The 26,741-nt window shown below is 35.6% G+C and overlaps 3 protein-coding genes, 2 non-coding genes and 1 pseudogene across 6 annotated transcripts; 3 read left to right on the top strand and 3 right to left on the bottom strand.

Moving 5' to 3' along the window:
• Window positions 1-1,294: 1,294 nt before the first annotated feature.
• Window positions 1,295-2,233, bottom strand: LOC147405420 (nuclear transcription factor Y subunit C-1 pseudogene; annotated as a pseudogene).
• Window positions 2,234-4,388: 2,155 nt separating this feature from the next.
• Window positions 4,389-4,470, top strand: TRNAS-UGA (transfer RNA serine (anticodon UGA)). Its single transcript has one exon. It is a non-coding gene; the product is annotated as a tRNA-Ser (tRNA).
• A 69-nt stretch (window positions 4,471-4,539) lies between these two features.
• Window positions 4,540-4,621, top strand: TRNAS-UGA (transfer RNA serine (anticodon UGA)). The gene has a single exon. It is a non-coding gene; the product is annotated as a tRNA-Ser (tRNA).
• A 24-nt stretch (window positions 4,622-4,645) lies between these two features.
• Window positions 4,646-9,888, top strand: LOC147405417 (mediator of RNA polymerase II transcription subunit 30-like). The gene is made up of 3 exons (XM_086433166.1): window positions 4,646-5,221; window positions 8,551-8,655; window positions 9,507-9,888. The coding sequence occupies exons 1-3, from the start codon at window positions 4,919-4,921 to the stop codon at window positions 9,603-9,605; spliced, it is 507 nt and encodes a 168-aa protein (XP_086289292.1). The 5' UTR covers window positions 4,646-4,918; the 3' UTR covers window positions 9,606-9,888.
• Window positions 9,889-11,475: 1,587 nt separating this feature from the next.
• Window positions 11,476-14,032, bottom strand: LOC147405416 (non-specific phospholipase C6-like). Its single transcript, XM_086433165.1, has 3 exons — window positions 12,710-14,032; window positions 12,079-12,255; window positions 11,476-11,989 (listed from the first exon to the last, which is right to left on the bottom strand). The coding sequence occupies exons 1-3, from the start codon at window positions 13,803-13,805 to the stop codon at window positions 11,691-11,693; spliced, it is 1,572 nt and encodes a 523-aa protein (XP_086289291.1). The 5' UTR covers window positions 13,806-14,032; the 3' UTR covers window positions 11,476-11,690.
• Window positions 14,033-21,996: 7,964 nt separating this feature from the next.
• Window positions 21,997-24,987, bottom strand: LOC147405415 (uncharacterized). Of its 2 annotated transcripts, XM_086433164.1 has the most exons (3): window positions 24,743-24,987; window positions 22,615-23,053; window positions 21,997-22,440 (listed from the first exon to the last, which is right to left on the bottom strand). In XM_086433164.1, exons 1-2 carry the CDS (start codon window positions 24,902-24,904, stop codon window positions 22,640-22,642), a joined length of 576 nt encoding a protein of 191 aa, XP_086289290.1. In that variant the 5' UTR covers window positions 24,905-24,987; the 3' UTR covers window positions 21,997-22,440; window positions 22,615-22,639. The 2 variants fall into 2 exon arrangements, with proteins under 2 accessions (XP_086289290.1, XP_086289289.1); XM_086433163.1 differs by lacking the exon at window positions 21,997-22,440 and having other exon boundaries at window positions 22,480-23,053.
• Between the last annotated feature and the right edge of the window lie 1,754 nt (window positions 24,988-26,741).

The following is a 26,741-nucleotide window of genomic DNA, read 5'->3' as shown; positions in this document are numbered from 1 at the left end:
CTCATCTCTTCAGGAAGACTTTGAATGCAGGAAAGCATTTCTGTCAATGCGTACAAGCTTTCTCCAAGGGACAATATCACTACTTTAAATGGTTGGAGCAAAGTTGTAGTGAGATGAACTTGCTTGAACTCTTTTCGCAGGTAGAAAATTATATCAACTCAGAGAGAACTTTCATCACCATTGTTGAAACCTTAACCAAAAACTTAGGAGTTCTCTCTAAAGCGCATTAATCTCTTCCATTATTTTCTTGTCTTGTCTTCTATTTTGCTCCTCTGTTTTTTTCATTTCTCCTTCTCTCGACTCGTTCTACCAAAATAATGTAGCTGCTCATTTAATTTTTTATTTTTTGGGAATTTCTTCCATCTCCATTAATCATAGTTGGATTGAAAAGATAGTTAATCCATATAAAGAAAATTTATTTCGATTTACTCTTGAATAAAACTACTAAAAGTTTGGACGTTTACCATCATTATCATTAATGCCTCAATTCAATTTGGTTTAAAGCATGCCTTACGTTGATTTTACTGTAATCGGCCTTCGTCACACACCTTCAAAGCATCTCAATTGACTTTACCTTAGTTTATCAACTATTGGGGCTACTCTTACATTTTCTTGAATGTTTTCATTTCTAATTTTATGGTTCATAGTTTTTCTACTAGTCCATTTTGACTCCTCATCTCTACTTCAGACCTACGTCCAATGTATGCAAATGTTTCTTAGTTGCAAAACATTCAGCTCCATAAAGTATAACCAATCGTATTGTCATCCAATACTATTTTCCTTTGGGATGGGAATGTCACACAGTACCCCAAGCCCAAAAGCACACCCTATATTCCATATTGATTCTATTTATTTTAAATCCTTAGAATTCCAAAGAAACTCTCTAGAGTTCTAGCTTTGTGCATTAACTCCCTCATTCCTCTAATAAACTCAGACTAAGTCATTTGCAAATAAAATACACCATGAAACCTAGTCTTGAATATAAGCAATAACTGCATCTAATAACTAGAGCAAACAACTCTGCGCAGAAACTAAAGTTGCAATCATTCTGGATACTTTGTGATATGTTTTCTCAAATTCAATAAAAACCATGTAAAGATTCTTCATCATTTCCTTGAACTTCTCCATCTTTCTAACTGGGACGATTACCTCAATGATTGATCTACTTGACATAAAGCCCAATTGGTTCTCATATTTTTGTTTCTCCTATCAATCTTTCCCCATCACTCACTTCCATACATTCATATGGGACCATTTCTACATCCATCAACAACAATAATTTGCAAAAAAGAAATGCAAAGCTAAAACACCTTACTAGAAGCATTTCATGCATAAAAACCCATATAGATTCAGCTCTCTCTCTCTCCCTCTTTTTTTTTTTTTTTTAATTAACAAAAAAAAAAAAAACAGATCCACATCATATAAACTTAAAATCTTCACATTGTCATACATACCCATTAAACTAAAAACCCTAACAATTCATACCCTAAATTCTTTTTCGACTACGAATCAGAAGAAGGATGACTCACATACTCTTGCCCATCCAAATTCCCCTGTCCGCCGCTCCCGCCTCCATACGATCCGTCGTCCGATTGCCAAACCGACTGCCAAGCCTGCGATGGCGGATGGACATAAACCCCCGGATCGACCATGGGGGGCAACGCTGGCCGAGCATAATAAGGAAGACCCAACCCAATTTCATCCTTAATTTCATCTCTAGGAACAATATCAACCAAGAAATCAAAGATATCAGTACGGGTAATCGCCGCAGCAATATCATTCTTCTGAAGTGTTCGACGCTTGTTCTCTTCGGCATGAAGCCACGATCGAATCGTGAGTTCGAGAATGAAAAGCTCGCATGCTTTGGAGAAGAGAATTGGGGCTTCTGCAGAGATCATGCGAACGTCTTCATCTGCTTTCATGATTTTCTTGATTCGGGCTAGAGGGAGTTGATGATTTCTGAAATCGTTGACTTGTTCGATCTCTTGGCGTTGAAAATTCCAGAACATTTGGAGTTGTTGCTGTTGTTGTTGAAGGAGTTGGTGAAATGTGGGTTGTGGTGGTGGTGGTGGGTATGATGAAGATGGTGGTTGTTGCTGTTTGTTGTTCTCCATTTTTTGTTTTTGAAGGTTTTAGTGAGAGAAAGAAAGAGAAGGCAAAATGGAGACTGAGATTTGAGACTGAAAAATGAAAATTGGTTTGTTTCAAGGAAAAGGACTTAATTTGGGGTTTGGGTTACTGTCCCTTATCCTACGCACCAGTCCTGTTCAAAGAAAAGAAGGAACTCTGTGTGTATGACACGTGGTCACTCTTGTTTTGGTGAATGTTTGGACCCCTTCCAATGTTTTCAAACTTATGACATACCCCCTTGACCTTGGACTTCTCTAGCCACACAAATATTTTTTTCGAGCATTTTATTTTATTTATTTATTTTTTTAAAGTCGTAATTTTCGGATCCCACCACCCTCTGACATACACCCCCGTACTCTCCTCACGTGGCAGTGCATAGAAACATAGATTTTTCCTTGAGATACACAACTAAACATTTTTCTGGGGATGTGCAGTTGCGTATCCCCAAGAAAAATTTATGGTTCTAGGCACAATCATGTGGGGGAGAGTATGGGGATGTAAGCCACGTGAGGAAGGTTAAAAAATCATTATTCTTTTTTTTTTTTTAATATATAAAATGATTTTCTCTCCAGTCTTTTGAGAAGGGACTATTTTACCATTCTCTATAACCCCTTAAACATTTGAGAATGCCCAATGCCATGGAAGCTTCACAACACACAATTAGGGTTGCAATGATCTGAAATTTATTCGCTATCTGATTCGAAAAATTAGGATTTAGATCTAAATTTCCAATTTTTGAATCGGATTTTGATTGACAAATACAGATCCAATATATTTTCAAATCAACCTCAACCCAATTCGATAAAAAATTGATTTAGATTTACTTAAAATTTTAAAAAAATCATACTAGTTTATTAGTCATTGTTTCTCATTTAGGATTTTTTTTATTTGCTTCTTTGTCGTCTACTTCAAGCAAATGACCCACCCATGGCTTCCACCACCATTTGAAATTCCTTGCACAAATACTGAGATCAGGTTTCTTTCTCTCTAGGTGGTGCTTGACAAGATTTGATAACTCCCCTTCTCGATCTCTTGAAGTTCACGAATCAATCGTATGTGATATAAGCGGAAATGAAAATCTCCTACCATCCCAGCCTAAGTTTGTAACTTGTGTTACCGGATTTGTTCCTCTTGCTTGATAATAGAAACATGAAGCCCAACATTAGAGTTCATATTGAGTTTGTGGAGAAAGGCAACTTGTATTCTCCCCCATTTTGGTTTTGGTCAATATTAGAGATAATCAACTTTTGTGGGAAATATGAATCCATCCCCATTTTGGTGAATGTTAGAGATATAACTTGATGACAAACTTATCAATTTTTGTAAATTGTAAAAGCATTTGGGTTCAAATCTAGTTTGCTAATAAAAAATGCATCTACCTTGATCTGATCTGGATTGGATTGATTTTAGATTGATTAAAGATGTAGTCATGTCAGATTCGATTTAACAAATTATTGATCAGATTGGATCAGATTTCTAACATATAATATAAAAAAATTGGATCAGTATCGGTTTGGTGTTGATTCGATACTGATATAATCCATTGCCAGTCCTACATGCAATAAGGTACGTTGGGAGGCCATCCAATTCTGAACACACGACTAGAGAGAGCAAACCCTTATAACTCATTTTATTGTGAACCAACCCCTTACATCCCTTTTCTTATGATACCAACAAAGAACCAACACATGTCTATAACTAGTTTAAGGAGCTAGGATCGTCAACTCACCCCACAACTTCTATTATAGGCTAATGACAAGCTGATTCACTAAAATTGATGCAGTGATGACGCGGTTAACGTGACATGTGCACAAAATGACAAATCTTTTTTTCTTGTGTATTCTGAAAAGAAAAATATTTGTGGTTCTATGTACATGCCACGTCAACTACGTCATACTACGCCAATTTGTCGTGGCTCTATATTATAATATAATAATGATTCGTAAAAAGATGTCTGGATTGACTAGAAAAAAAAAAAAAAAGTTTATTGTGGGTTGAGTGAACATGGAGGCATGTAGTTTTTATGTGGCCTGTCCAACTTGACTTGACCAATTACAAGTGTTGAAGTTGAACTAGAAATTTGAATCTCCATTAGCACTAAGCCATTTAGCCTTGCGGGCTGGAGCCAACTACGATCCTTAAAAAGTTTTTTTTAAAAAAAATTGTTGGTGTAGTTAAATTATATTTTCGTAAATTGAATCCCCAAAAAACCATTAATATAGAAATTATATAGATAAAAGGACAGATTTAGCCATAACGTCGATATGTCCGAGTGGTTAAGGAGACAGACTTGAAATCTGTTGGGCTTCGCCCGCGCAGGTTCGAACCCTGCTGTCGACGTCTCAATATTTTTCTTACTTTTTTATTTTATATAACTCTTATCTTATAAACGACAGAATTTGTCACAACGTCGATATGTCCGAGTGGTTAAGGAGACAGACTTGAAATCTGTTGGGCTTCGCCCGCGCAGGTTCGAACCCTGCTGTCGACGTCTCAATATTTTTCTTAGACTTATTTATTTTATAAAAATCTGCTTTCACTTTAAACACGCCCTTAGGGCTTTGACTTTCTTTGGAATTAGGGTTTTGAAAAGGAAAAAGAGGCAAATTTTGGTGTTCAGATATCTCAATTTGTCTGTAATTCATCTCTGCCAATTAGGGTTCGTAACTGGAGCTGATGATGTCGAATTAGGGTCTTAAATCGTTAAAAAAAGGCAAATTTTTGTTGTTTAGAAATCTCGATTTGTCTGTAACTCATCCCTGAAAATTAGGGTTCATAAGTGTAGTTGATGATGTCGAGCGGGAAAACTATACAAGAACTCTCGATGGATGGGCAAAATTATTTAAAAGATACGATCGAATCAGCATTTCAGATTCTCTCCTCCATGAACGATGAGCTCTGCAATCCCGCCTTGTGGCCTACAACCACTTCGGCTTCTGCTTCTCACTCTAATGGAATCAATGGAGATGCTTCTGATTCCTCACATCACTTGGAAATGGGCGGTGGAGCTCTCGAACAAGCGCGACTTCGTTACAAGTCTGCTGTTGCTTCTCTGCGATCTGTTCTCATCGCCATTCCCAATTCTCAGAAGGTGAACCCAAAAACCTTGACATTCAATTTTCACAGATTTCTTCTGTTAATGACTATTTAGTTTTACCCCCCTCATTAATGTAGTATATTAGAAAAGCCTCCCTGTATTGAAAAATAAAAAAAAATAGTCATCCACCTTTGCAACTCACAGCTTTTGTTATTAATATTTAATATCATACTGGAAAATGCTCAAGTGACTTGTTACAAAACTGCGTTTGACAATGACGTAGAGATGTGCATAGAACCATAGATTTTCCTTGAGATACAAGTGAAAAGCATCTATGGTTCCGTGCATACCACGACTTCACCTCTGTGTCAAATGTAGTCACTCTAGCATTACTCTATCGTATTTTATATTTCAAATTCTAATATTTAACCAGAAGGAATGTGCAAGTTGAATGTTGTAAAAAAGTGAGAGGAAGATAAAAAGTAACATGGATTGAGGTAGTGAGAGTGGATATGTACACACTAGAATTAACAAAGACATGGCTTTGAAAAAAAATAAAAAATTGTATGGGGGTGCAGAATAGTTACCGTGTTCGGATTTGTCAATTATTTGGTGGGGTTCTGTTTGGTTTAATTCAGAAGAATTCAGGAAAGTTTGGAGAAAAATAAAATTTTGAGTTATACAATGATATTTTTTGGGTTTCTTCCCGAAGACCCATCAACTACAACCTCTCTAAAAACCCAGTCTTGTTCTTGATATTTGAAGGTTCGATGAGATAGAATCTTGAGGCTGAAAAGACGGGAGGTTGGGGGGGGGATGGGTGTCACTTGGCAGATTGCCGATTAATTCATTGCTGTGCGATTTTTTTTTTCTGGGAAGGTAATCGGGGGGGCTTTAACGGGCCCCGAGCTGCTATATTAGAAATCAAAACTTACAAGATTGCAAAGGCTTACAAAGAAGGACTATCCACTGTGGTAAATTCTACCCCTCATAATCCTCAATAATAGTCTTCAACTCTTGATGGAAATCTTGAGGTTCAAGCTCTCTCATAAGTCCACCACTGTGGTCGTTGAGGCAAGCGTGCCCGCTGCTTTGTTGATTTCTCTGTAGACATTAAGCAACTCAATTAAGATATAGGACTGCCCCAAACGCGTTATGGAATCCACCATTGTTTCAACACGCTATGGTATGGGGAAATTCTCATTGAATAGACAACTTTGAATCTGAGACCACCCTAGTCTTGTAGAAGCCTCTCCTAAGAGCCAATCCTAGGCTTGATTTTATTGCGTTGAGCTCATGAAAGAGGACTGATTTTCCTTGGCTTCCCACACATAATACACTAATTGGTTTGCTCTCCCAGTCTCTTAACAGGTCCCCTTCTCCTCCAATGAGGGGGTGTCACTTGGCAGATTGCCAATTAATTCATTGATGTGCGATTTTTTTTTCTGGGAAGGTAATTGGGGGGGCTTTAACGGGCCCCGAGCTGCTATATTAGAAATCAAAACTTACAAGATTGCAAAGGCTTACAAAGAAGGACTATCCTCTGTGGTAAATTCTACCCCTCGTAATCCTCAATAATAGTCTTCAACTTTTGATGGAAATCTTGAGGTTCAAGCTCTCTCATAAGTCCACCACTGTGGCCGTTGAGGCTAGCGTGCCCGCTGCTTTGTTGATTTCTCTGTAGACATAAAGGAACTCAATTAAGATAAAGGACTGCCCCAAACGCGTTATGGAATCCACCATTGTTTCAACACGCTATGGTATGGGGAAATTCTCATTGAATAGACAATTTTGAATCTGAGACCACCCTAGTCTTGTAGAAGCCTCTCCTAAGAGCCAATCCTAGGCTTGATTTTATTGCGTTGAGCTCATGAAAGAGGACTGATTTTCCTTGGCTTCCCATACATAATACACTAATTGGTTTACTCTCCCAGTCTCTTAACAGGACCCCTTCTCCTCCAATGAGGGGGTGTCACTTGGCAGATTGCCGATTAATTCATTGATGTGCGATTTTTTTTTTCTGGGAAGGTAATCGGGGGGGCTTTAACGGGCCCCGAGCTGCTATATTAGAAATCAAAACTTACAAGATTGCAAAGGCTTACAAAGATTGACTATCCTCTGTCGTAAATTCTACCCCTCATAATCCTCAATAATAGTCTTCAACTTTTGATGGAAATCTTGAGGTTCAAGCTCTCTCATAAGTCCACCACTGTGGCCGTTGAGGCTAGCGTGCCCGCTGCTTTGTTGATTTCTCTGTAGACATGAAGGAACTCAATTAAGATAAAGGACTGCCCCAAACGCGTTATGGAATCCACCATTGTTTCAACACGCTATGGTATGGGGAAATTCTCATTGAATAGACAACTTTGAATCTGAGACCACCCTAGTCTTGTAGAAGCCTCTCCTAAGAGCCAATCCTAGGCTTGATTTTATTGCGTTGAGCTCATGAAAGAGGGCTGATTTTCCTTGGCTTCCCACACATAATACACTAATTGGTTTGCTCTCCCAGTCTCTTAAAAGGACCCCTTCTCCTCCAATGGGGTGCCTGAGGGAGCCAATCTGTGTTTATTTACACCAAAGGGAAGGGAGGGGGAGTCCACCTGCAAATAGTACTTTTGTGGTGGAAAAAAGTGGCTTCTAAGGTCCAAGAGTCAAAGAAAGCTCTGGTTTGGGTTGAAGCTGATGTCTAACTATTAGATTGAAGACTGTCTCCCAAGGAAGGGCTTGACTCTAGAAGTGTCTTCTACACCTTTCTAGCCAGATATGGCCAGGCCCTTACTCAGAGAATTTTTCCTAATTTTTGGAAAAAAAAACTCACAGAATTTTCTGACAGTGGGAACAACATTTGTTCAACTGACCCGAAATTTTTGGGATAAGGCTTTGATGATGATGTCATATCTTAAAATTTTGGCTTTACAGGGTCAACTGATCATTTATGGTCTGAATTTGTCAAAGTTTCATGGGACAACTCTAATTGTTTAATAGAGGGTGGGCATGCCTAATATGTCACATCAGTGAGGGAGTTAAGTCAGAGACCCCAAACAAAGTTCTAATGAGCTTCCAATTAATGGTTTCTGATCTATCTAGTAGTTTTTGTTCTTGTTTCTTTAGTACTTTTGGTGATTCTGATACCTGCCATGTTTCGCGGATTACTTGCAACTGTTATTCAAGCTCTTGTTTTTACAACTTTTTCTGTTACTTATGCTGGCAGATTCTTTTATGGTTTTTTTTTTCTCTCGCTGTCATTCAAATTTATTTGGACTTCCTTATCTGCTGTCAACTTGTTCACTTAGATAAGAAACCAGATAGATTCATCACGAAAGATCCTTGGTAGAGTTTTTGATGATCAGGCTAACTTGAACAGTTACTTTATCTTAATGTAGGTGAAAACCTATGAGGTGGGTTCTTCCACAGTTGGACGATCAGAATCCCAAGCATATCAATCTGAAATAGAGAAGTTGGAAGAACGAGTCACCGAGTTAAGAGAGGTGCTTATAATGCCCTGAAATTTTATACTAAAAAACTAAATGTGTTTTGATTAGTGTGTTAAGATTGAATTGCATGCCTTTTGTGGTGAGAGAACCCATTTCCTGGAAGAAATGCTGTAGTCCTGATAGGTGAAAACTAAGGGAGAGTCGGTTGAAATGATTTGGTCATGGACAGGTGGAGCCAAGAAGGGATTGACTTCAATCCATGTTAGAAATAGTCCCGTGTTTTTCAAACAGACATTATGTAAAACCCCCACTGCCAATACACATAAAAAAATTAGAGAAACAGTTCCCTCTAGATTTCATGGAAAAACTCATATCCAAAAGAGAAAAAAAAAACAACAACTTTTTTATTTTATTTTGGGCTTGATCCAAGGTTTTGAAAATGGACTACTGAACCTCTGAACTTAAAGTTAAAATTCAACTTACAGGTTTTGGCTAGATTTCTATTTTTTTTTGGTTTAGGATTTCATATGAGCCTAATCATAATTTTAAATAACTAATGAAATTATTTCAAGTTTCAACGAGTGTTATAATGTTTTGTTATAATATGAGCCAAATCTCTGTAATGTTTGAATAGTGTGTTTTAATCTTTAATTGGAGTGTAATAAGTAAAAGTTGGAGTGCCAATAGCAGCTCTCACTTGACAACTTTCAGTTGAAATGTGTGTGCCATCATGTGATGTGTTATCAGTTAAGACCATCTTTGCCATCCTTTGCAATGTTCATTTGATTTCCTAAAAAATTAATGTTGGATTGCCTTCTTTCTCAAATCTTCAGAAATGTCTCCATGTATTACTGTTTAGTTGATTGTATCTTCTGTTTTTTTTTTATTTCCTTCCCTCGATGTAGGAGCTTTCTGACAAGAACGGGTATCTCAAGATTCTCATAGATCAGCTACGAGAACTAGTCACAGACATATCCACATGGCAGAGTCCTTATTCTATATGAAGCCCAGAGTACACATTTCTGACATGGGTAAAGGCTACAAGTCTTCAGGATTCAAGGTGTTGAAAGGAGTTTTCAAGCTTATGGAACTTTGCTTTTGAAACTCTATAAAATTATCAAAGAATGTAAAATTGTCTATATAATCTATAGCTTGTAAAGATGCCTCTTTGTGGGTATTTATTAGAGATCTTTGAAAATTTGGATTATAAGTCTGGCAATTGTTACAGAATTCTATACTTTCCACAATTGTATTCTCATTATGTATAAATAGAGTTGTTTTTCTACAGTCTGGCACTTCTTTCTAATTCTGTTTTCCATCTTTCTAGAGTTTTTTTTTAATGTTCATTGATCCAATGTAAACTTATTGCTCTTCTCCAAAGGTTCTCTTGGTGTCATTCGATCTAGTTGAGAAAGTTCGGGCCCATTTCTGCTTACAGACTGAACAAATGGTTTGTACAATGTGGGCATAAATGTTGCACGGACATGGGTATGAATTAGATGTCAAGCTGAAAATTACAGCCTTCAGAAATATTGCATGGACATACTTATCACTTCGTTCGAAGAGTCCATTCAACACGGGTGGCATGTGTACGAAATGCTTGCATTTAGTCTCTTCTACTCATACTTGGTTGTAGCTCTTCAGAAAATGTCTGTTACCAAGTCAGATGTGTCAAAATACATGCAGAAATGGTTTTCCTTTTGTCACTTTCATACTCTTCATGTCATTGTCCCCCTTTACTCTAATATGACAGTTTTTTTTTTAATCTAATCATTGTTTAGTTCAGGCTTTGCTGGGCCACCTTCATGTTTTATACGGGTTGCTCTATTTGGAGACACTGAATGGCTAATTGTACCCACTTTATGCAAAAACAAAAAAATAATATTTACATTTTGATCTTTCTATGTTTACTCATTACACTTACCACAACCTACTAAACAAAAAACCCACTTCTTCTTCTTCTTCTCTCTCTCTCATATTTATCTCCTTTTGAGTTTTGTGAGAGGTTGAATCAATGAAGATTAGGTTTTAAGGTTTTTTTTGTGTGTTGAAGTTGTCTTATTTCTTTTATTTCTTCTAGCATTTAATTATCAAGGAAGACGAAAAAAAAACTATTAAAATGCCTAAAACTTTCTCATGTGAATGGCTTTGATTTGATTGGAGGTGTTAGGGTAAGAAAAAGAAGTAAGATCAAAGTTTAAAATCCTCATTGAAAATTCTAGATGCAAAGAAAAAAAAATGAAGAAAGAGAGAGAAGAGGAGGAAGAAGAAGAAATGGATTCGGTACCTTTTGGTGCCTGCAATGAACAATAGATGTCAAAACATATTTATTAGATGTGTGTAATTAGGTATTTTTACGTTTTGATGGGTATCGCAAGAAAGTGGGCACAATAAGACATTTGGTGTGTGCAAATAGAGCCACCTTGTTTTATACATATAACAACATATGGCGCTGAAAAAACAAAAAACGAAAAGGGAAATGCAATGGGTGTCGTGTGATCGCTTCCTCAGTGCCTAAGTACTAGTTTAGTTATGCCACATCATCATCAAGATGGGCCATTTGAACTTGTAGTCCATGATGCTGATGGTGGTGGTGGTGGTGTTGGTTGGTTGGTCCACAGTACTCGACTACTTCGGATTAGCTCCTAATGAACTACAGGACTTAGGAAGTTTGCTCTGATACCACTCATCACAGACAAAGCTAATAGTAATTTTTTTTTTTAGTTTGGTTTTGCTAATCTTGACAGTTAATCAAAAGGCAATCCTCAGTCATACTCTTAAGCAACTTGAGATAATTTTTCGAGAATACTATGTTCGCCTCTCCGTCGTATGGGTGGAATTATCAATGATGCAATCAAGAACTTGACAAATATGTTGATGACCCATCATTCTCACTCAAACATATTAACAGACTGGTCAGATTTGAGGGATATTTATTCACAAAAACATACATTTTTGTTTGAATTTCAATCAAACCATCCTCCCCCACCCAAAAAAAAACTGAAAGCTTCTGGGTTTCCTTCACAAGACCAACAATAATTTATTGACATAAAGACTAATTGAAAGAAAATGAACTCTCAAATGATGAATTAGGGGGTGACTGAGGATCTGGTAGTGAGAGAGGACCTCATATCTACAATGGCAGACTCATGTGCACCCAACCTTATGGCCTCTTTACTTGCCCTTATGAATCTTGACACTGCCCCTTTCACATACCTATGTGCCTCTTTGACCCTCATTTTCTTGCTCATCTCATCTGGAAAGCTACTCAAGAAATGATCACCGATGAGAACGGAAGCCAAATGGACTACTTCACTTTGAAACTCTGATAGCTCGGCGTCTTCTTTCGCTTCTGTGGTTCGTAGTGGAGTCACATCTGGAAGAACCTCTGTAATGGATCCGTTACACAATTATTGAATTTTCTCTTACATGTTAGAGCACAATTGGAAACTAGAGGAACAATTGAGAGATAGATACCTGGACAATCGGTTCTTGGCGAGGTTAATTGTCCCACGACTTGCTCAAATGTTCCAGCCCAAGCATCTCTGTAAGTCAGAAAGTTGGAAGAGAGGTTGAACATGTTCTTTATGGTTGCGGGTATGGAAGAGTGCTCGAACTCAGAGTTCGATGTAGGTCCCTTTGGACCACTGATCACTGTCAAAAAAAGGACAATTCAAATTCATGGATGCATTCGTAACGGGGCAAAAAGAAAATTCGACAAGATATAAAAATCCAAGACACATACTAGTGCAGAACATATATAAGGAATCCATAGATGAATGGGTAACAAAGAAAAGAGAGAATTGGAGAAAATATCGAAAACAAACACGAATTCTAGCAAAACCTTATCCATTATCCATCCCCTCAAACAACCAATTTTCCAGCTAAGGCACACATGCAGAAGGGAAGAACATGAAAGTAGGTTCAACTAAAATTTCAAGAACTTAATGATGATTCAATCTCAAAAGGATGATTAAAAAACTGTCTAAATGTGACTAAACCAATGCAAGCTAAACCTGAAAAGGTAGAATAAAATCTTAAATAGTAGTAAACGATGTCAAATCAATTTTAAGCGAAGAAGACTAATAAGAGAAGAATTATAGACTACCTGTGCCTTTCTTGATCCAAGGAGACACCATGATTGTTGGCACACGAACACCCAATCGATTAAACTTGAAGAAGTACGGAGCAGGGCCTGTGTTCCCATCCGGGTTGGGTACATTAACATAAGGAGTACTAACATGATCAAAGAACCCACCATGTTCATCATACGTAATAATCAAAAGGGTCTCATTCCATTGCGGGCTCGACCTCAAAGCCTCGTAAACCTCCTTGACAAGTTTCTGCCCATTAGCGACATCATGAGAAGGATGATCGTCGTTTGCGGGAGATACCTTGAGATCAAAGTATCTTGGTTCGATCACGGTTAAGCTAGGCAGTTTCCCTGCACTTGCATGCTTCTTAAACGTCAAATCGAATTGATGGAACTTAAATATATACTTCAATTTCCTCAAATTTCTATAGAACAGAGTTGTGGGGATGTTTTGGAAGTAAATTCCAAAATTGAACCCATTCTCATGGAGAGAATCAAATATGGTCTTTTGTGGGTAACCTTTTGTAAGCTGTTTCTTAACATGACTCGTCGACCCGTGTGAAGTCGCCGAGTAGACAAATAGTCTATTGGGCTGTGTTGGTCCTGGAATTGAAGAGAACCACCGATCAAAAACTGCAAATTCACTAACCAAAGAGGCGTAAACAGGTACAGATTCAGGCCTAAAGCCTTTCATTACTGTTTGAGACAAGTTTGGAGACATTGTTGATGCTTGTTCGACAAATCCCGACATTGAAGGAATGGGGCTAGACCCAAAAACTTGTTGTTCTACAGCTTCGAACGAGTGTCCTGGGTCTGGATCGACGAATTCAGCATCATCAGTGAAGCAAATTGATTGGGAAGAATTTGGAGATTGGGTTGAGATTGGATTGCATTCTTTTCCTGTGACACCATTGATTGATGGGTTGATGGATTTTTTCATCCATCCAAGTAAGTGATCAAAGGATCTATTCTCCAATATTAGAACTACAATGGTTTTGATTGGTTGTTGGGTTGAGGAAACAAAATGGGTGGATTGGAAAAAATAAGAAGAAATGAAGAAAAGGAGAATGAAATGGAAGGAAAATGGTGGTTTGGGTTTGAATCCTTCCATGTTTTGGTGATGAAGATGGGTTTAGAACAAAAGGGTCTCTCAGTTTTTTCCACCTTTGAAGAGCTACAAGTGCAGATTGTAGAATGAAATGAAATGAAATGGGTTTTATAGTGATGGAGGAGAGTCAGTATCTGAGATATAACTGAATCTTTCTGAAATATAACTGAATCTTTCAGTAGGAGAATTATATTTATTATCTTGTACTGTGAGAGAGAGAGAGAGAGAGAGAGTTCTACTGTAATGTAGACTGTTTTGTATAAAAAAGACTAAAATAACAAAATAATAATGAGGAGAAGCTGGTGATGATGAAGGGTATGATTCCTAAGATGTAGAAAAAAAAGAATTATTAAAATAGTTATAATTTTAACAAGAGAGGTTATATTGCCACACCAACTATTGCTAACGCCACCCCAATTCATATGTAAAATCAATAAACATTAACACATATCTTGGGGTGGCATTAGCAAAAGTTGGTGTGGCAATAGCAGCTTTATTTTAATAAACAAATTGATGCTTTTGAGTAGAGAGTATGTCCACAGGAAGGGTAAATGAGTAAATAGCAAGCCTTATATATTAACCATTGTGGTAAAAATAAATAATTATGAATTTGGACATATAACTATTTTTGTAAATATTATAAAATAAAATAAAATAAACTGATTGAGTCATTTTTGTTAAATAATCTGGCATTAAAATCCATAATTACAGATTGTAGAAGAAGAGATGAGTCAGACCTGAAGCTTCTTAGTTTTAGAGAGCTACTATTGCCACACCAACTTTTGCTAATGCTACACCAATTCTTATATAAATCATCAAAAGAATTGCTTATAATTGGTGTAGCGTTAGTAAAAGTTGGTGTGGCAATAGTAACTCTCTAGTTTTATTCTGGCATCTTTGGATATGCTCTCTCTATGCTTTAATTAAGGATTTAAGGATTTTGGTTTTATTCTGAAAACTGTAAGTATGGTTTTAATTAAGGATTTAGTGATTTTTGTTTTATTCTGGAAACTCTAATTAAGGATTTAATGATTTTTGTTTTATTCTGGAAACTCTGAGTATGCTTTAATTAAAGATATGGTTTTATTCTCACATCTCTGAATCTGCTTTAATTAGGGGATAGTAATGGACTGAGGACACTTTTGGTAAGTGAGCGATCGGTTACTCTCTTCCTTTAGAAACGGCTTGGAAATTGGAATCTCGGATTTTAAGGCAAAACTGTAGCCTGGGTTGTCACTGCAGAATTCTTGTTAACCCAGAGTTTGTTTTCCACATGTAACTCTTACTTGGGAGAATCTGAACCATCCATTTTATATGGGGAGAAATTTTTAGATAGCTACTATTGTCACACCAGACCAAGTATGGACATTTCTTTGGTGGTTTACATAGGAATTGGTGTGGCATTAGCAAAATTTGGTGTGGCAATAACATCTCTATATTTTTAATAATCTAAACTTCTCTAGACAAGTTCTCCATTAAACAAATGGTTAGGACAATAAAATAAAAATAAAAATTTTTAGAAATCAATTCTTTTTTTTGTTAGGGATTGGTGTAATATTTTGAGAGAGAATTTTCTTTAGAGTCTCTAACATCTCAACTATCGATTTGATGGAGATCCTCGGCTATAGGATGAAACATGAAACTAGAGTTTTTCAAGGATTAATTTTCATATGTTTATAAGTATTAGAATATGAAATATTACAATAAAATAGACTGTGATACATCAAATCATATTTTCTTAAGAATTATGAAGAGAATAAGATTTGCTTGCATAGAATTTGTATTTATTTAAGACTAATACCCTATTATTTGGGGTAAGATTTGAGGTGTTAGTAGAATTTTAAGGTTGAAGAGAACGGCAATTTTCTTTTATTTAAGTTGATGTTGATATAAAAAAAAAATTATTTGTTCTGACGAGTTGCACCTACTTACTACCCTGCACGTGTACAACAATTAAATATAATCATTTTATGTGGAGGGATATGATGTAGATAGAATTTTAAGATTAAAAATATGGTGAAAAGTTTTACCCAACTTTTTTGGTTACGTGTTAAAGTTAAAAGTATTTAGGTTAGAATCACGATCCAGAACGTTGTCCCATTTCTATAGCAATGTTAGGTTTCTACGAGACCAATTGTTATTGAAGTTCAAATACATCGGACTGCGTGCATGACTTGGTTAAGAACCCTGAGTGTTTTAAACACCAACAAAAACGTGCCATATAGACACCTAATCTTTATTATAGGAACATGACATCGTTCTCGATCCCAACTCTTTAGGTTATTCTTCCTTAGTTTGTCAAAGAAGATGAATGCTAATGAGTACATTTTATCACTTTAAAAACATAGGAGGTATCTCAAATATTCACCAAAACTTAGTGGGGCATGTCTAAATCACCCATTGTTTGATAATCAAATCTTGATTAGTAGGAAATTAAAATATTTATTACCTCCTTTCTATAAAAATCATTATTTCAACAATGTGATTAAATTGATGGTCAACATGAAAGTTTAAAAAACGTGGTCAACGAAGAATTGATGGGTCAACAGCTCATAAAGATGTTATTGGGTAACCAATTTGTTTGTTAGTGAATCATAGATTTTTATGCAATTTAGTTCTCTATAAAAAAAAAAAAAATGAAGTATTGTAAGAAAGAGAATTTTAGTTATTTCCCCTGTCGAATTGAATGTATTAAGTTTATCTCCCTACAAAATGTAAAATTAAGTTTAACTTCTTAAAGTCAACTTTTCTTTTTGTTGGTAGATTAAGGGTGAAATTTTAATTTTATTTAAAATATCTTTCGAAGACCTAAAATATATTAAGGGATCTTGGCTTTCAGTTAAGAGGATAAACCTAATCTTGCATTTCATAGGGGAATAAACCTAGAGTAATGCTGGAGAAACTTAAAAATTGACATCGATTCTCACATTGTTAATGTGGAGGTGCACACATAACCAAAGATGTTTTTCACTCGTATCTCGACGAAAAGCATTTATATACATACATTCACACCAACAATGTGAGAAGCGATGCCAATTTTAATGCTATTTCAGCATTTTCCATAAACCTAATATATCTAATTTCGCAAAGGGTATTACTAAAATTTCCTTTCTTAAATTACTTCATTTATTTTTGAGTCGTAATGATTTGACTTACCCGCGTGGCATACTCAATTGACATCCTTGACGTGACATGTTTGGGAATCGTAGATCTGTACTCCTTGGGATACACGATTCCCTCATGATATACTTTTTATGGGGAAGTGCAGTTGTGCATCCCGAGGTGTACAAATCTACGATTCTCGAACATGTCATGTCATGGGTGTTGATTGAATATGCCACGTGGGTAAGTCAAGACTATCACAGTTCTTTATTTTTAAGAGAATTAGCATTCACAAAAATTAATCAATCATTAACCAAGCCAATTTTATCATAAAATTCGAAGAATATACTTGATTCTTGCAATTAAACAGGTGAGGTGCATCTTTCTGAGTTGTTGACCCATTAATTCTTAATAGGCCACTAGATTTGATTTTTTAAACTTTTATGTTGAACATCAATTTGACCGCATCGTCGAGATTAGTGATTAGTTTCCCAAATTGTTGTATATATATATATATATATATATATATATATAGGGAAATGTTCAGCACCCTCAGTTTTACCACACACTTTAACAAACGTTTTTTGTCTTACATGGGTTAGAAGTTTTGGAATGAGCTGATTTTTGGTGAGGATGATCTCTATGATTAGAAGATCATCCTCCCCAAAAATCAGCCCATTCCGAAATGTTTAGCCCCATGTTTACACGATGAAAAATCGTGGACCGTCCATTTTTTGTAAATCAATTTTGATGGGGTTAGAAGTTTTGGAATGAGCTGATTTTTGGTGAGGATGATCTCCTCACCATAGAGATCATCCTCACCAAAATCAGCTCATTCCGAAACTTCTAACCCATGTAAGACAAAACGCGTTTGTTAAAGTGTGTGGTAAAACTAAGGGTGGCGAACGGGACCATATATATATATATATTTAAAAGATGATATTAAATATATTTAATTTCTTACGAAGATTTAATTATTAAATATTCTTTCTATTATTAAAATTATTGGGTGATTTAGACATACTCTTATAAGTTTTGGTGAATATTTGAAATACTTCTTATGTTTTCTTAAGAGATGAGATATTTACGTATTGGTCTTCCTCTTCTTTGATAAACTAAGGGAATCTAAATGCCCTCATCTTCAATCCTATAACCTAAAGTCCTTTGATTTTTTCATGGAAAAATCAATGCTATTCAACGAGTAAGCACCTATAATTTAGAGTCGTGCTGGAGTAACATTGAAATTGACATTGTTTGGGATATTAGTGTGTATAGAACTATAAATGCTTATCACTCGTATCTTGATGAAAAATATCTTTGATTCTATAAACACATCCACGTCAGCAATGTCTGAAATGATGTCAATTTCAATGTTACTTCAGCATTTTCCTATAATTTATGGTGGATTCCAACTCAAGACCTTCGCTTCGTAAGATGTGGCTTTGGCCATCTAATCAACCCTTGGGATTTAGCTCATGTGATTAATTAAAATAATCATAATTTTTTTTTAAAAGTATATACACATTAATCGACAAAATTGAAGTAGAATCTTACCAGAATCCAATCAATTAAATAAAATTTCAATCTAATCATTGATTGAACGAAATTCATTAACTATCATTTATTTATTTTTGAAATCAAAGTATTCGGATCACTTAGAATCCAATTAATCCTCAAGGCACCTGCAATCTCCTCCTATCACTGGAGAGAGACCCTAGCCACTACGCCCACACCCATTCAAATCCACGGATAAGAAATTACTCAATGGATCCATTAGGGTTTATTTTATTTTTAAAGTGGGGTGCGTTTTTTTTACAAAATGCGGGGGTGCAATGAGTGTGATTTTTAATTTGAGAGAGAAAGAAGAGAGGTTTGTGGGACCTATTCACAGCTGTGTTTTGCAACTCTGTTAGGTAGAATAGAGGACACACCTTGTTCTCTCTCTCGTCATTGTTTGATTTGGTCTGTTTGGATCTGACAGATCTCTCTTCTATGATTCTCCCAAGTCCCATCAGTGTTCAGAGACATCATCAGTCACCTATCGTTAGAGGACACGTAATAGCCAAATTCGTACATTGAGCTCTGATAAGTGTTTTTAGAGAGTTACTATTGCCACACCAACTTTTACTAACGCTGCATCAACTGCGTGCAATTCTCCGGTAGTTAACATAGGAATAGGTGTGACATTAGTAAAAGTTGGTGTGGTAATAGAAGCTGAATATGAGAGATACCCTTGATTTTTGTGAGACAAACCCTTGACTTTGGTCTTCTTTAAGAGATTAACATGAAATGAACTAAATGCCCTGATGAGATCATCTTCTTATAATAAAAAAACTCTAGATTTTTTTCTCCAAAATCAGTCATCTTCAACCTTTACATATAAACATTACATCCTCACTTTCAACTTTAAGGTCATTTCTCCTTCAACAAACAAAACTCAAGAACTAGAAGATAGTCTTTGGGGGAAATAAAAGACAATGCATTTTTAGGTAAAAATTGATTGAGTTAAAAAATGATTCTGTTAAGAGTTCAAGAACTTGAAGACAACGGACTTTGGAGAAAAATCAAGGGTTTTGAAAAGAAGGCATTTAGGTAATTTTATATTAGTCTCTTAGAGAAGATCTAAGATCAAGTCTATATTAGATGGTATCTCAAATATTCAATAAAATGTGGAGGGGTACTTCGAATGACCCAAAGTCCCAAACCAATTTCAACCCTAAAATGACAAATCATAACTCACTTAATCGAGCGGACCAAAAAAAAAATTAGTTGTGATAATCTGATGCCCCCTCTGACATATGCCCCTATCATTGACCTCGGGATACATAAGAAAATATTTATGATTCAATGTGAGGCAAATTATCAGGGGCGTAGGTCAAAGGGGGGGCATCAAAAAATCATTATTCAAAACATTTCTTACCTCCAAAAATGTCATGTGGTACACTTTTTCAGTTTTATTATTCCAAGAATTTATATAGAAAAATAAAAAAGATCAACTCGATCACTGATTCGTGATCATTAGATTTAAGTGTTTTCAGGGGTGATTTCTGTCCATGGGATTTGGGTATATATTTTTTAGGTTACTAAGATATAACAACAATGGATCACTTAACAAATTATATTTGGTTTAATGCAAAGATCCACCAAATACGTTGGTCAAATTAATTAATGGCATGTTGAAGTTAGGCCGAAGATCATAATGGCACTTTTATTTTTCTTTTTCGAGAGTGAGGCGATGTTAGGAAGATGAGTCGTGATAATCTGACTACCCCATGTGGCAAACTCAATTGACTATCTGGCATGACAAGTTCAAAAATCGTAGATCTTCGCTCCTTGGGATACACAATTCCCTCGAGATACACTTTTTATAGGGTATCCCAAGGAATGACGATCTATGTCTCCTGAACTTGTCACTTCAAGGTAGTTGATTGAGTTTGCCAAATAGGGTAGTCATATTATCACGACTGAAGATTTGGCCAATTATATTGTAGAAAGAAAAAAAATAAAATTACAATCTATAATAAAAATGCACATTTGTAACCTCACCCAAAATATGGTTATGAGAATGAAAATGAAACTCGACATAGTAGTCTCTTTACATAAGAGAGATCTTTGAATAAGATTTGAGGTATTTTTGCATCGAAGGAGCGAGCAAGGGCTATAGTGACAAAAATCTGCAATAGTTTTTTAGGAAGTCACGATTAAATCACTATTTTAGAGTACCTTTTGATTAAATCACAATTTTTTTTATACTTTAAATTTAGTGTTATTTTATCATTTGAGCTTATCCTTCACAAAACTAAGGAAGGGTGATTTTGGGGTCTCTTTACCCCATCAAATTTGTTTATTTTTAGTAGAAATTTTTATTAGAGTTGCTCCATTCACGAATCTATTAGAAAGTAGATTTATCCCCTTTTATATGAATTTGGAAATGGATGAGAATGGTCGAATAATCTCAGTTGGAGATGAGACTAGACATGTTCATGGATTGAACACGATTCAAACAAGGGGAATTGTTGTTAAAATCTCAAATAAGATATAAAAGTAATACTTGGTGGACGTCCCATTGTGGGGGAAGGAAACCCTACTTCAATGGAAGCTCATTCATTTGCAAGTACCACATTTATAAGCGGAAAGCTAAGAAAGGATACGTAAACACGCCTTTGGGTCAAAAGGGAAGATAACTAAACCCTTGGACAACCATCCCTGCTGCAGAGTTGGTCAACTCAAGTTGTTCCTATGTCGTGCATCTGTAAGAGTTTTAGGAGCCTATCTGTTAGCGCAACGAAGATCCAATCTTGAATCGTGTCACATTTGCTTGTCGTCAAAGAATGGAATCCAAACACCTGTCACATCGACGCTACTAGAGTAGTCACGAACTTCCACTCCTTAAACCTTAGGGTCCTTGATAGAAATACAAAATCTCCCGCCAAACTTAAAGAGGAGAAAAAAACAGAAAGAGCTAGAGAGTTTTTTCTGTGTTTTTCTACATACGAGTCTACCACCCCTTTTATAGACATGGGGTGGCTCGTTTGTTGGAAAAACCTAGTGCAACAATGACTCTTAAGTCCTCTAGGACTCTAATTCCCCATGGAAGGAGTCCTATTAGATGTGTGTGAGTTTTTTTGGAGATGGTCCCGCATGGACACCCAATGAACCAAAGATCATATGTCCACAAATCAGCCAACACTATCTGCACCTTATCTAATTTAGGGTTTTCAATATCAAATGAAGAGATATATTTCAATTTTCTAAATTTTTAAGGAAAATAACAAATTTAATTAATATATTAATAGTTATATTAAGTAAAACAATACTTCGTCTATATTTAAATAAATATGATCCAAGATCAAAGATATAGTTTTTAAAAAATCCTTCGCTTTCATCGCTATTGATATAATTATGTTTGGTATAATTGGGAATAATAAGTTTTTTTCTTTAATCTTTCGGATATATGGCTTCGATGACAATAATGATGATGAAAGCTAGGATCAAATTTGCTAGACACAACTTGAGGTAGAAAAACCCATCGATGCTTGAAAGGCCAAAACTCCATGTACAAAGAAAACATGCGCAATCGAATCAAGAAAACAAACCGAAAAACAAATATAAGAGAAGATGCAATCACACAAAGAAACACAAAGATTTTACATAATTCCCTCAAGATTGAGGTAAAACCACGGATCGCACCGATTCTACTATGAAGGGAAAACTCGCGATTACAACCTTTCACCAAAACTGAGAAACAAAAATACCCTAGGAAACCTGACTAGGGTTTTACATAATATTAATGAAATTAGGAAAATACCCTTGGAAAAGCTCGATTGGCATGAATGCGTGATTGGATCTATAGTACCTCCTTGTTGACCAGTACTATTAAACTCCACAAATCACAACGCTAGTTATAGTAATGCCAATTTCCTCTACAAAACTCAACCTCAACTCCAACTAAATGTTCTTCTATAGGACTATCAAAAAGGGACTTATTTCCATACCTTCGGTGCCAGTAATATCATAGAGGTCTGGAATTACAGACCTGTAAATACCATCTGCATCTCCTTAACCACAATGCCAATTTAGAGATGAAGATTTTGATTTAAATCACATAAAACAATTTACAACATCTTTAAAAGTATGCAACAAAAAGAAGGAAATACTTGTACTACATACAAGAGAAAATAGAGTTAAACCAACAAATATTCTCACTTACTTTTGATTTGCTTGGAAGATAGAATTTAGACGTCCTCACCATTCGAGTCCAAGACATGGAAATCCATATGAGGAAGCTCTGGTATTTTAAGAGGGGGTTCACCATCCTTTACAACCTTTGTGAACATACTTCGAACCGATCTTAAAGGGTCACTCAATTTGTTCTTCACGTTTAGTATGAGTTTGACTTCGGATAACTGCCAAGTGGCAGTGAGAATGATCATGATTGAAAGAAGCCAATGAGTGATGGTGTTCTGTCTCTTTAAATTTCTTAACTCTTTTACTATCTCGTCGGTTCCCATCTCTTTGCTTCCACCATCTGATCCTCTAATAGTCTCATCTTTAGTCTCCACTTTGACAACTGAAGAAGAAGGTGCATCCTTTGTTTCTGTTGGTGTTTCTGGGAGCTTTGGAGTATTTTCTTCCTTCAATGATTCCAACTGTTATAAGAGTGAATAGAGGTTTGGCAATAAAGGTTTTAGTAACTATTGATTTATGTAGGAGTAAGGAGTAAGGATTTGTTGTTAACAAATGAAGGTGTTAAGCTGTTAAATCAACATAGAGCTGAGAAGTAAAGTTGTTTGGTATACAGGGGTGCAATAACCCTGCATTTGTTAACAGAAGTTTCCTTATCACACACACACGCATCCCTGCCCACAAGTGCATGCAGAGCCACTTACACGTGGACGTGTAGCCACACACACAGACATGCACCCATACCTGCATCCCCTGCCACAAGTGCGTGCAGAGACACTTGCACGTGTAGCCACACACACACACACACACAAGTGCATGCAGAGACACATCCAGCTGTCTATTTCCAACCCACATATGTAGCACGTAACACCACATCTAGTGCTATCTATTTCAAAAACACACGCACATGTGCACACACACACACACAGTCAAGATTTGTGACCAACTTCAACAATTCTTTGTTATCATCTCAAAGGCTACAAACTTAGGCCATTTGAAAAATATTTAAGTACACCATAAGAGAGATTGCCATGATGGGTTCGAAGTTAATACCCTAGTCTTGCCCACAAGTTCATCACCATCTAAGTCTTATCCCAAAAGTTTGGGGTTGATAGAATAAAATATCTTCTATTATAAGGTCATGTCTTATATAATTCAAATATATTCATATCCGCTCTCACTACCTCATTGCATATGATCAAAGCCATCTCAATTGACTTTATCTTATCTTATAATCCATTAGGACTACTCTTATATTTTCATGAAGAATCAAGATCAAGTAAGGTATTCCATTCCTATAGAATAGGAACGGCGTCTACATGGAATGTTCTGGTTGGAGTTTCAAACACATTGGGCTCCTAACCAAGCCATTTTCTACACTATACACAGCCCAATGTGTTTAATCTCCAATTAAAACGTGCCATGTAGATACTGTATGTTGCTATAGGAAGGGGACACTGTTTTGGATTGCGACTCTTTTATGAATGCATTCATATCCCATGCTTTCGGCTTCAAATTCTAGTAGGCAGACATAATCAGAGAGAGGCAAAGGTGTGCTTTTTAAAACTTTTATGAATCAAATGGAATACAAACCCACCCACTCCACCCATACACTTACATGTGAGCATGTATAAGTTAGAAACATTCTATTTCCACACCAACTTTTGCTAACAGTACCCCAATTCATATGTATAACAATAGCACCGAAGAATTAACACAAATCTTGGTGTGCTGTTAGTAAAAAGTTGGTGTGGTAATAAAAGCTCTCATAAGTTATCTTTGTTCAATTTTCAGGGGATTTCAATTGTTAACCACCAACAATACCTGTATATTAGACCTGTTACCTCAACAAAACCAATGATGGTAACCCGATCCGACCCGATCACACACGAGAGATCTCTTCCCAGAGATACTAAAGTCTGAACCCAATTTACTTTGAGAGGGTTTTTCTCAAGCACGTTGTGCGTTTCAAGGGTCTTCCATGTAAAGTACGTCTGGTGTTGGGTTGGGTAAGTTACCCAACACCAGGCGTACAGGATCTCAATTTATAAACAAACTGAGTTCTAATTTAAAATCTCGGCAACTTTAAGAAACCCTAAAACTGGAAATTTGGGGGGTTTTTTAATAAAAAATAATAATTTTCATTTTAAAACCTGGGAAAGCAATGTTGAGAGGAAAAGCTGGTCTTCATGATCATCTGTGACGAAGCTGCCATCGCTTGAGGCTTTGTTCTTCTCATTTATCTTCTCCTCTATGAGTTTCTGGATGAGCTCCACGTTATCCTTCACCTCCATGCGCACGTTATCCTTCGCCATCAATCAATGGAGACGAACTCTCTCTCTCTCTCTGTCTCTGTGTCCAGGAAAGGAACTACACTTTGCAAGTTGGGAAAGACGGATGGGCTTCTCTCTAGGTCCCAAGTCCCAACCATATTGTCTAGGGAAAATTACTTGAAAGACCCTGGTGGAGGGATTTCTTTTTAATTAGTCTCTAACTTTTAGGGCTTTTCTTAATATTTCATTTACTAAAACTTCTTCTTCTTTTTTTTTTCTCACAATTGATACGTCGAATGCTCCTTAAGCGTTGAAACTCATCATTTTCATTCAAAAAATTAAATTATAACATCCCAATCGATTTTATGAGACTTTAATCTAACGTAAATGATTTGAGAAGGAAGAAGACACTAGAATCATTTTCTAGACACTAGGGGCCTGTTTGGATACCAGGAGCAGAACTACTCTTCCAAAGAACAGAAGCTGAAGTACTCTATGGAGGAGCTGGAAAAGTAATTCTGTGCAGAAATGGCGTTTGGCAATCAACTCTATGAAGTACTGGCAGAAGTACTTTTGTGCTGGAAGTCTATTTGGAAATCATACTGACTTCTCATGACTTCTAGAAAAAAGACCAGAATACCCTTATATTATACCAGTTACTGTTTTTTATCTTTTTGTGCATAATATGCCTTCAAACTATACTGTTTTTGACATTTTAACTATAAATATTAATATAATATAATATAATAAATATTAATATAATATAATATAATATTTTAAATATTAAATATTAATATAATATGTTTAAATCCATTATACTTAAATTTAAAAAAAAATTTGACTGACTGTTTTTGACATAATATTTAAAAAAAAATATTGACAGACTGTCTTTTAGTGTCATAATATGCCTTCAAACTATATTGTTTTTTACATTTTAACTATAAATATTAATATAATATAATATAATAAATATTATTATAATATAATATAATATTTTAAATATTAAATATTAATATAATGTGTTTAAATCCATTATACTCAAAATTTTAAAAAAAATTGACAGACTGTCTTTTAGTGTCATAATATGCCTTCAAACTATATTATTTTTGACATTTTAACTATAAATATTAATATAATATAATATAATAAATATAATATAATATAATATAATATTTTAAATATTAAATATTAATATAATGTGTTTAACTATAAATATAATATAATATAATAAATATAATATAATATTTTAAATATAAATATTAATATAATGTGTTTAAATCCATTATACTCAAAATTAAAAAAAAAAAATTAATATTAATAAATGTTTCTTTTGTTGATTTAGGGAAAATGAATTAGAAATATTTTCATAGAAAATTAATAAAGTTAGGGGTATTTTGGTAAATGAACCGTTAGATTTTGACTCCCCGCAAGAAGAGTTTTGAGAAATAGGTTTTCTTGACTTCTTCATAAAGAGTAATTTCTTGCTCTTGCGCGGAGTAACTCTTCGAGGGAGTAGTTCATACAAACGCATCCAAACGACTTCTAACTCCCCGCAAGATTCAGAAGTAGCCAAGGAGTCCTATCCAAACACCTACTAGACTTCAATCTCCCAATTGTTAACTACTCAAGACATTAGAATCATTTTCGCTTCTGATTTTTCGTCTCAGATGAATTCTATTGTAAGGGAGGATGCCTCTGGGATTGCTTATGCAAGAGTGTAACTTTTTTTCTCTTGTCTATATATTCTGGTCAGGGGGTTTCCCTAAACCCCTGATTACTCTAAAAAAAAAAAGTCATTTTCAAGAGATTTTTTTAAAAGTATTTTGAAGACGTATATAAAAAATTATGATTTTTAAAATTTTTTTGATTTCGTTTTTTT

The sequence above is a fragment of the Akebia trifoliata genome, chromosome 3, assembly GCF_017979445.1.
Source record: "Akebia trifoliata isolate Shusen 1 chromosome 3, ASM1797944v1, whole genome shotgun sequence".
NCBI lineage: Eukaryota > Viridiplantae > Streptophyta > Magnoliopsida > Ranunculales > Lardizabalaceae > Akebia > Akebia trifoliata.
Note: the sequence above shows the minus strand (reverse complement) of the source record. Positions and strands in the feature narration are given on the sequence as shown.

Coding starts and splice junctions, on each gene's coding strand:
- LOC147405416 (XM_086433165.1), bottom strand. CDS start 13,805: ATGGAAGGATTCAAACCCAAACCACCATTTTCCTTCCATTTCATTCTC. Junction 12,256..12,709: donor TTGGATCAAGAAAGGCACAG/GTAGTCTATAAT, acceptor TTTTTTTGACAG/TGATCAGTGGTCCAAAGGGA. Junction 11,990..12,078: donor GCCAAGAACCGATTGTCCAG/GTATCTATCTCT, acceptor GATCCATTACAG/AGGTTCTTCCAGATGTGACT.
- LOC147405417 (XM_086433166.1), top strand. CDS start 4,919: ATGATGTCGAGCGGGAAAACTATACAAGAACTCTCGATGGATGGGCAA. Junction 5,222..8,550: donor CCATTCCCAATTCTCAGAAG/GTGAACCCAAAA, acceptor ATCTTAATGTAG/GTGAAAACCTATGAGGTGGG. Junction 8,656..9,506: donor GAGTCACCGAGTTAAGAGAG/GTGCTTATAATG, acceptor CCCTCGATGTAG/GAGCTTTCTGACAAGAACGG.
- LOC147405415 (XM_086433164.1), bottom strand. CDS start 24,904: ATGGCGAAGGATAACGTGCGCATGGAGGTGAAGGATAACGTGGAGCTC. Junction 23,054..24,742: donor TCTCAACATTGCTTTCCCAG/GTTTTAAAATGA, acceptor CTCTTATAACAG/TTGGAATCATTGAAGGAAGA.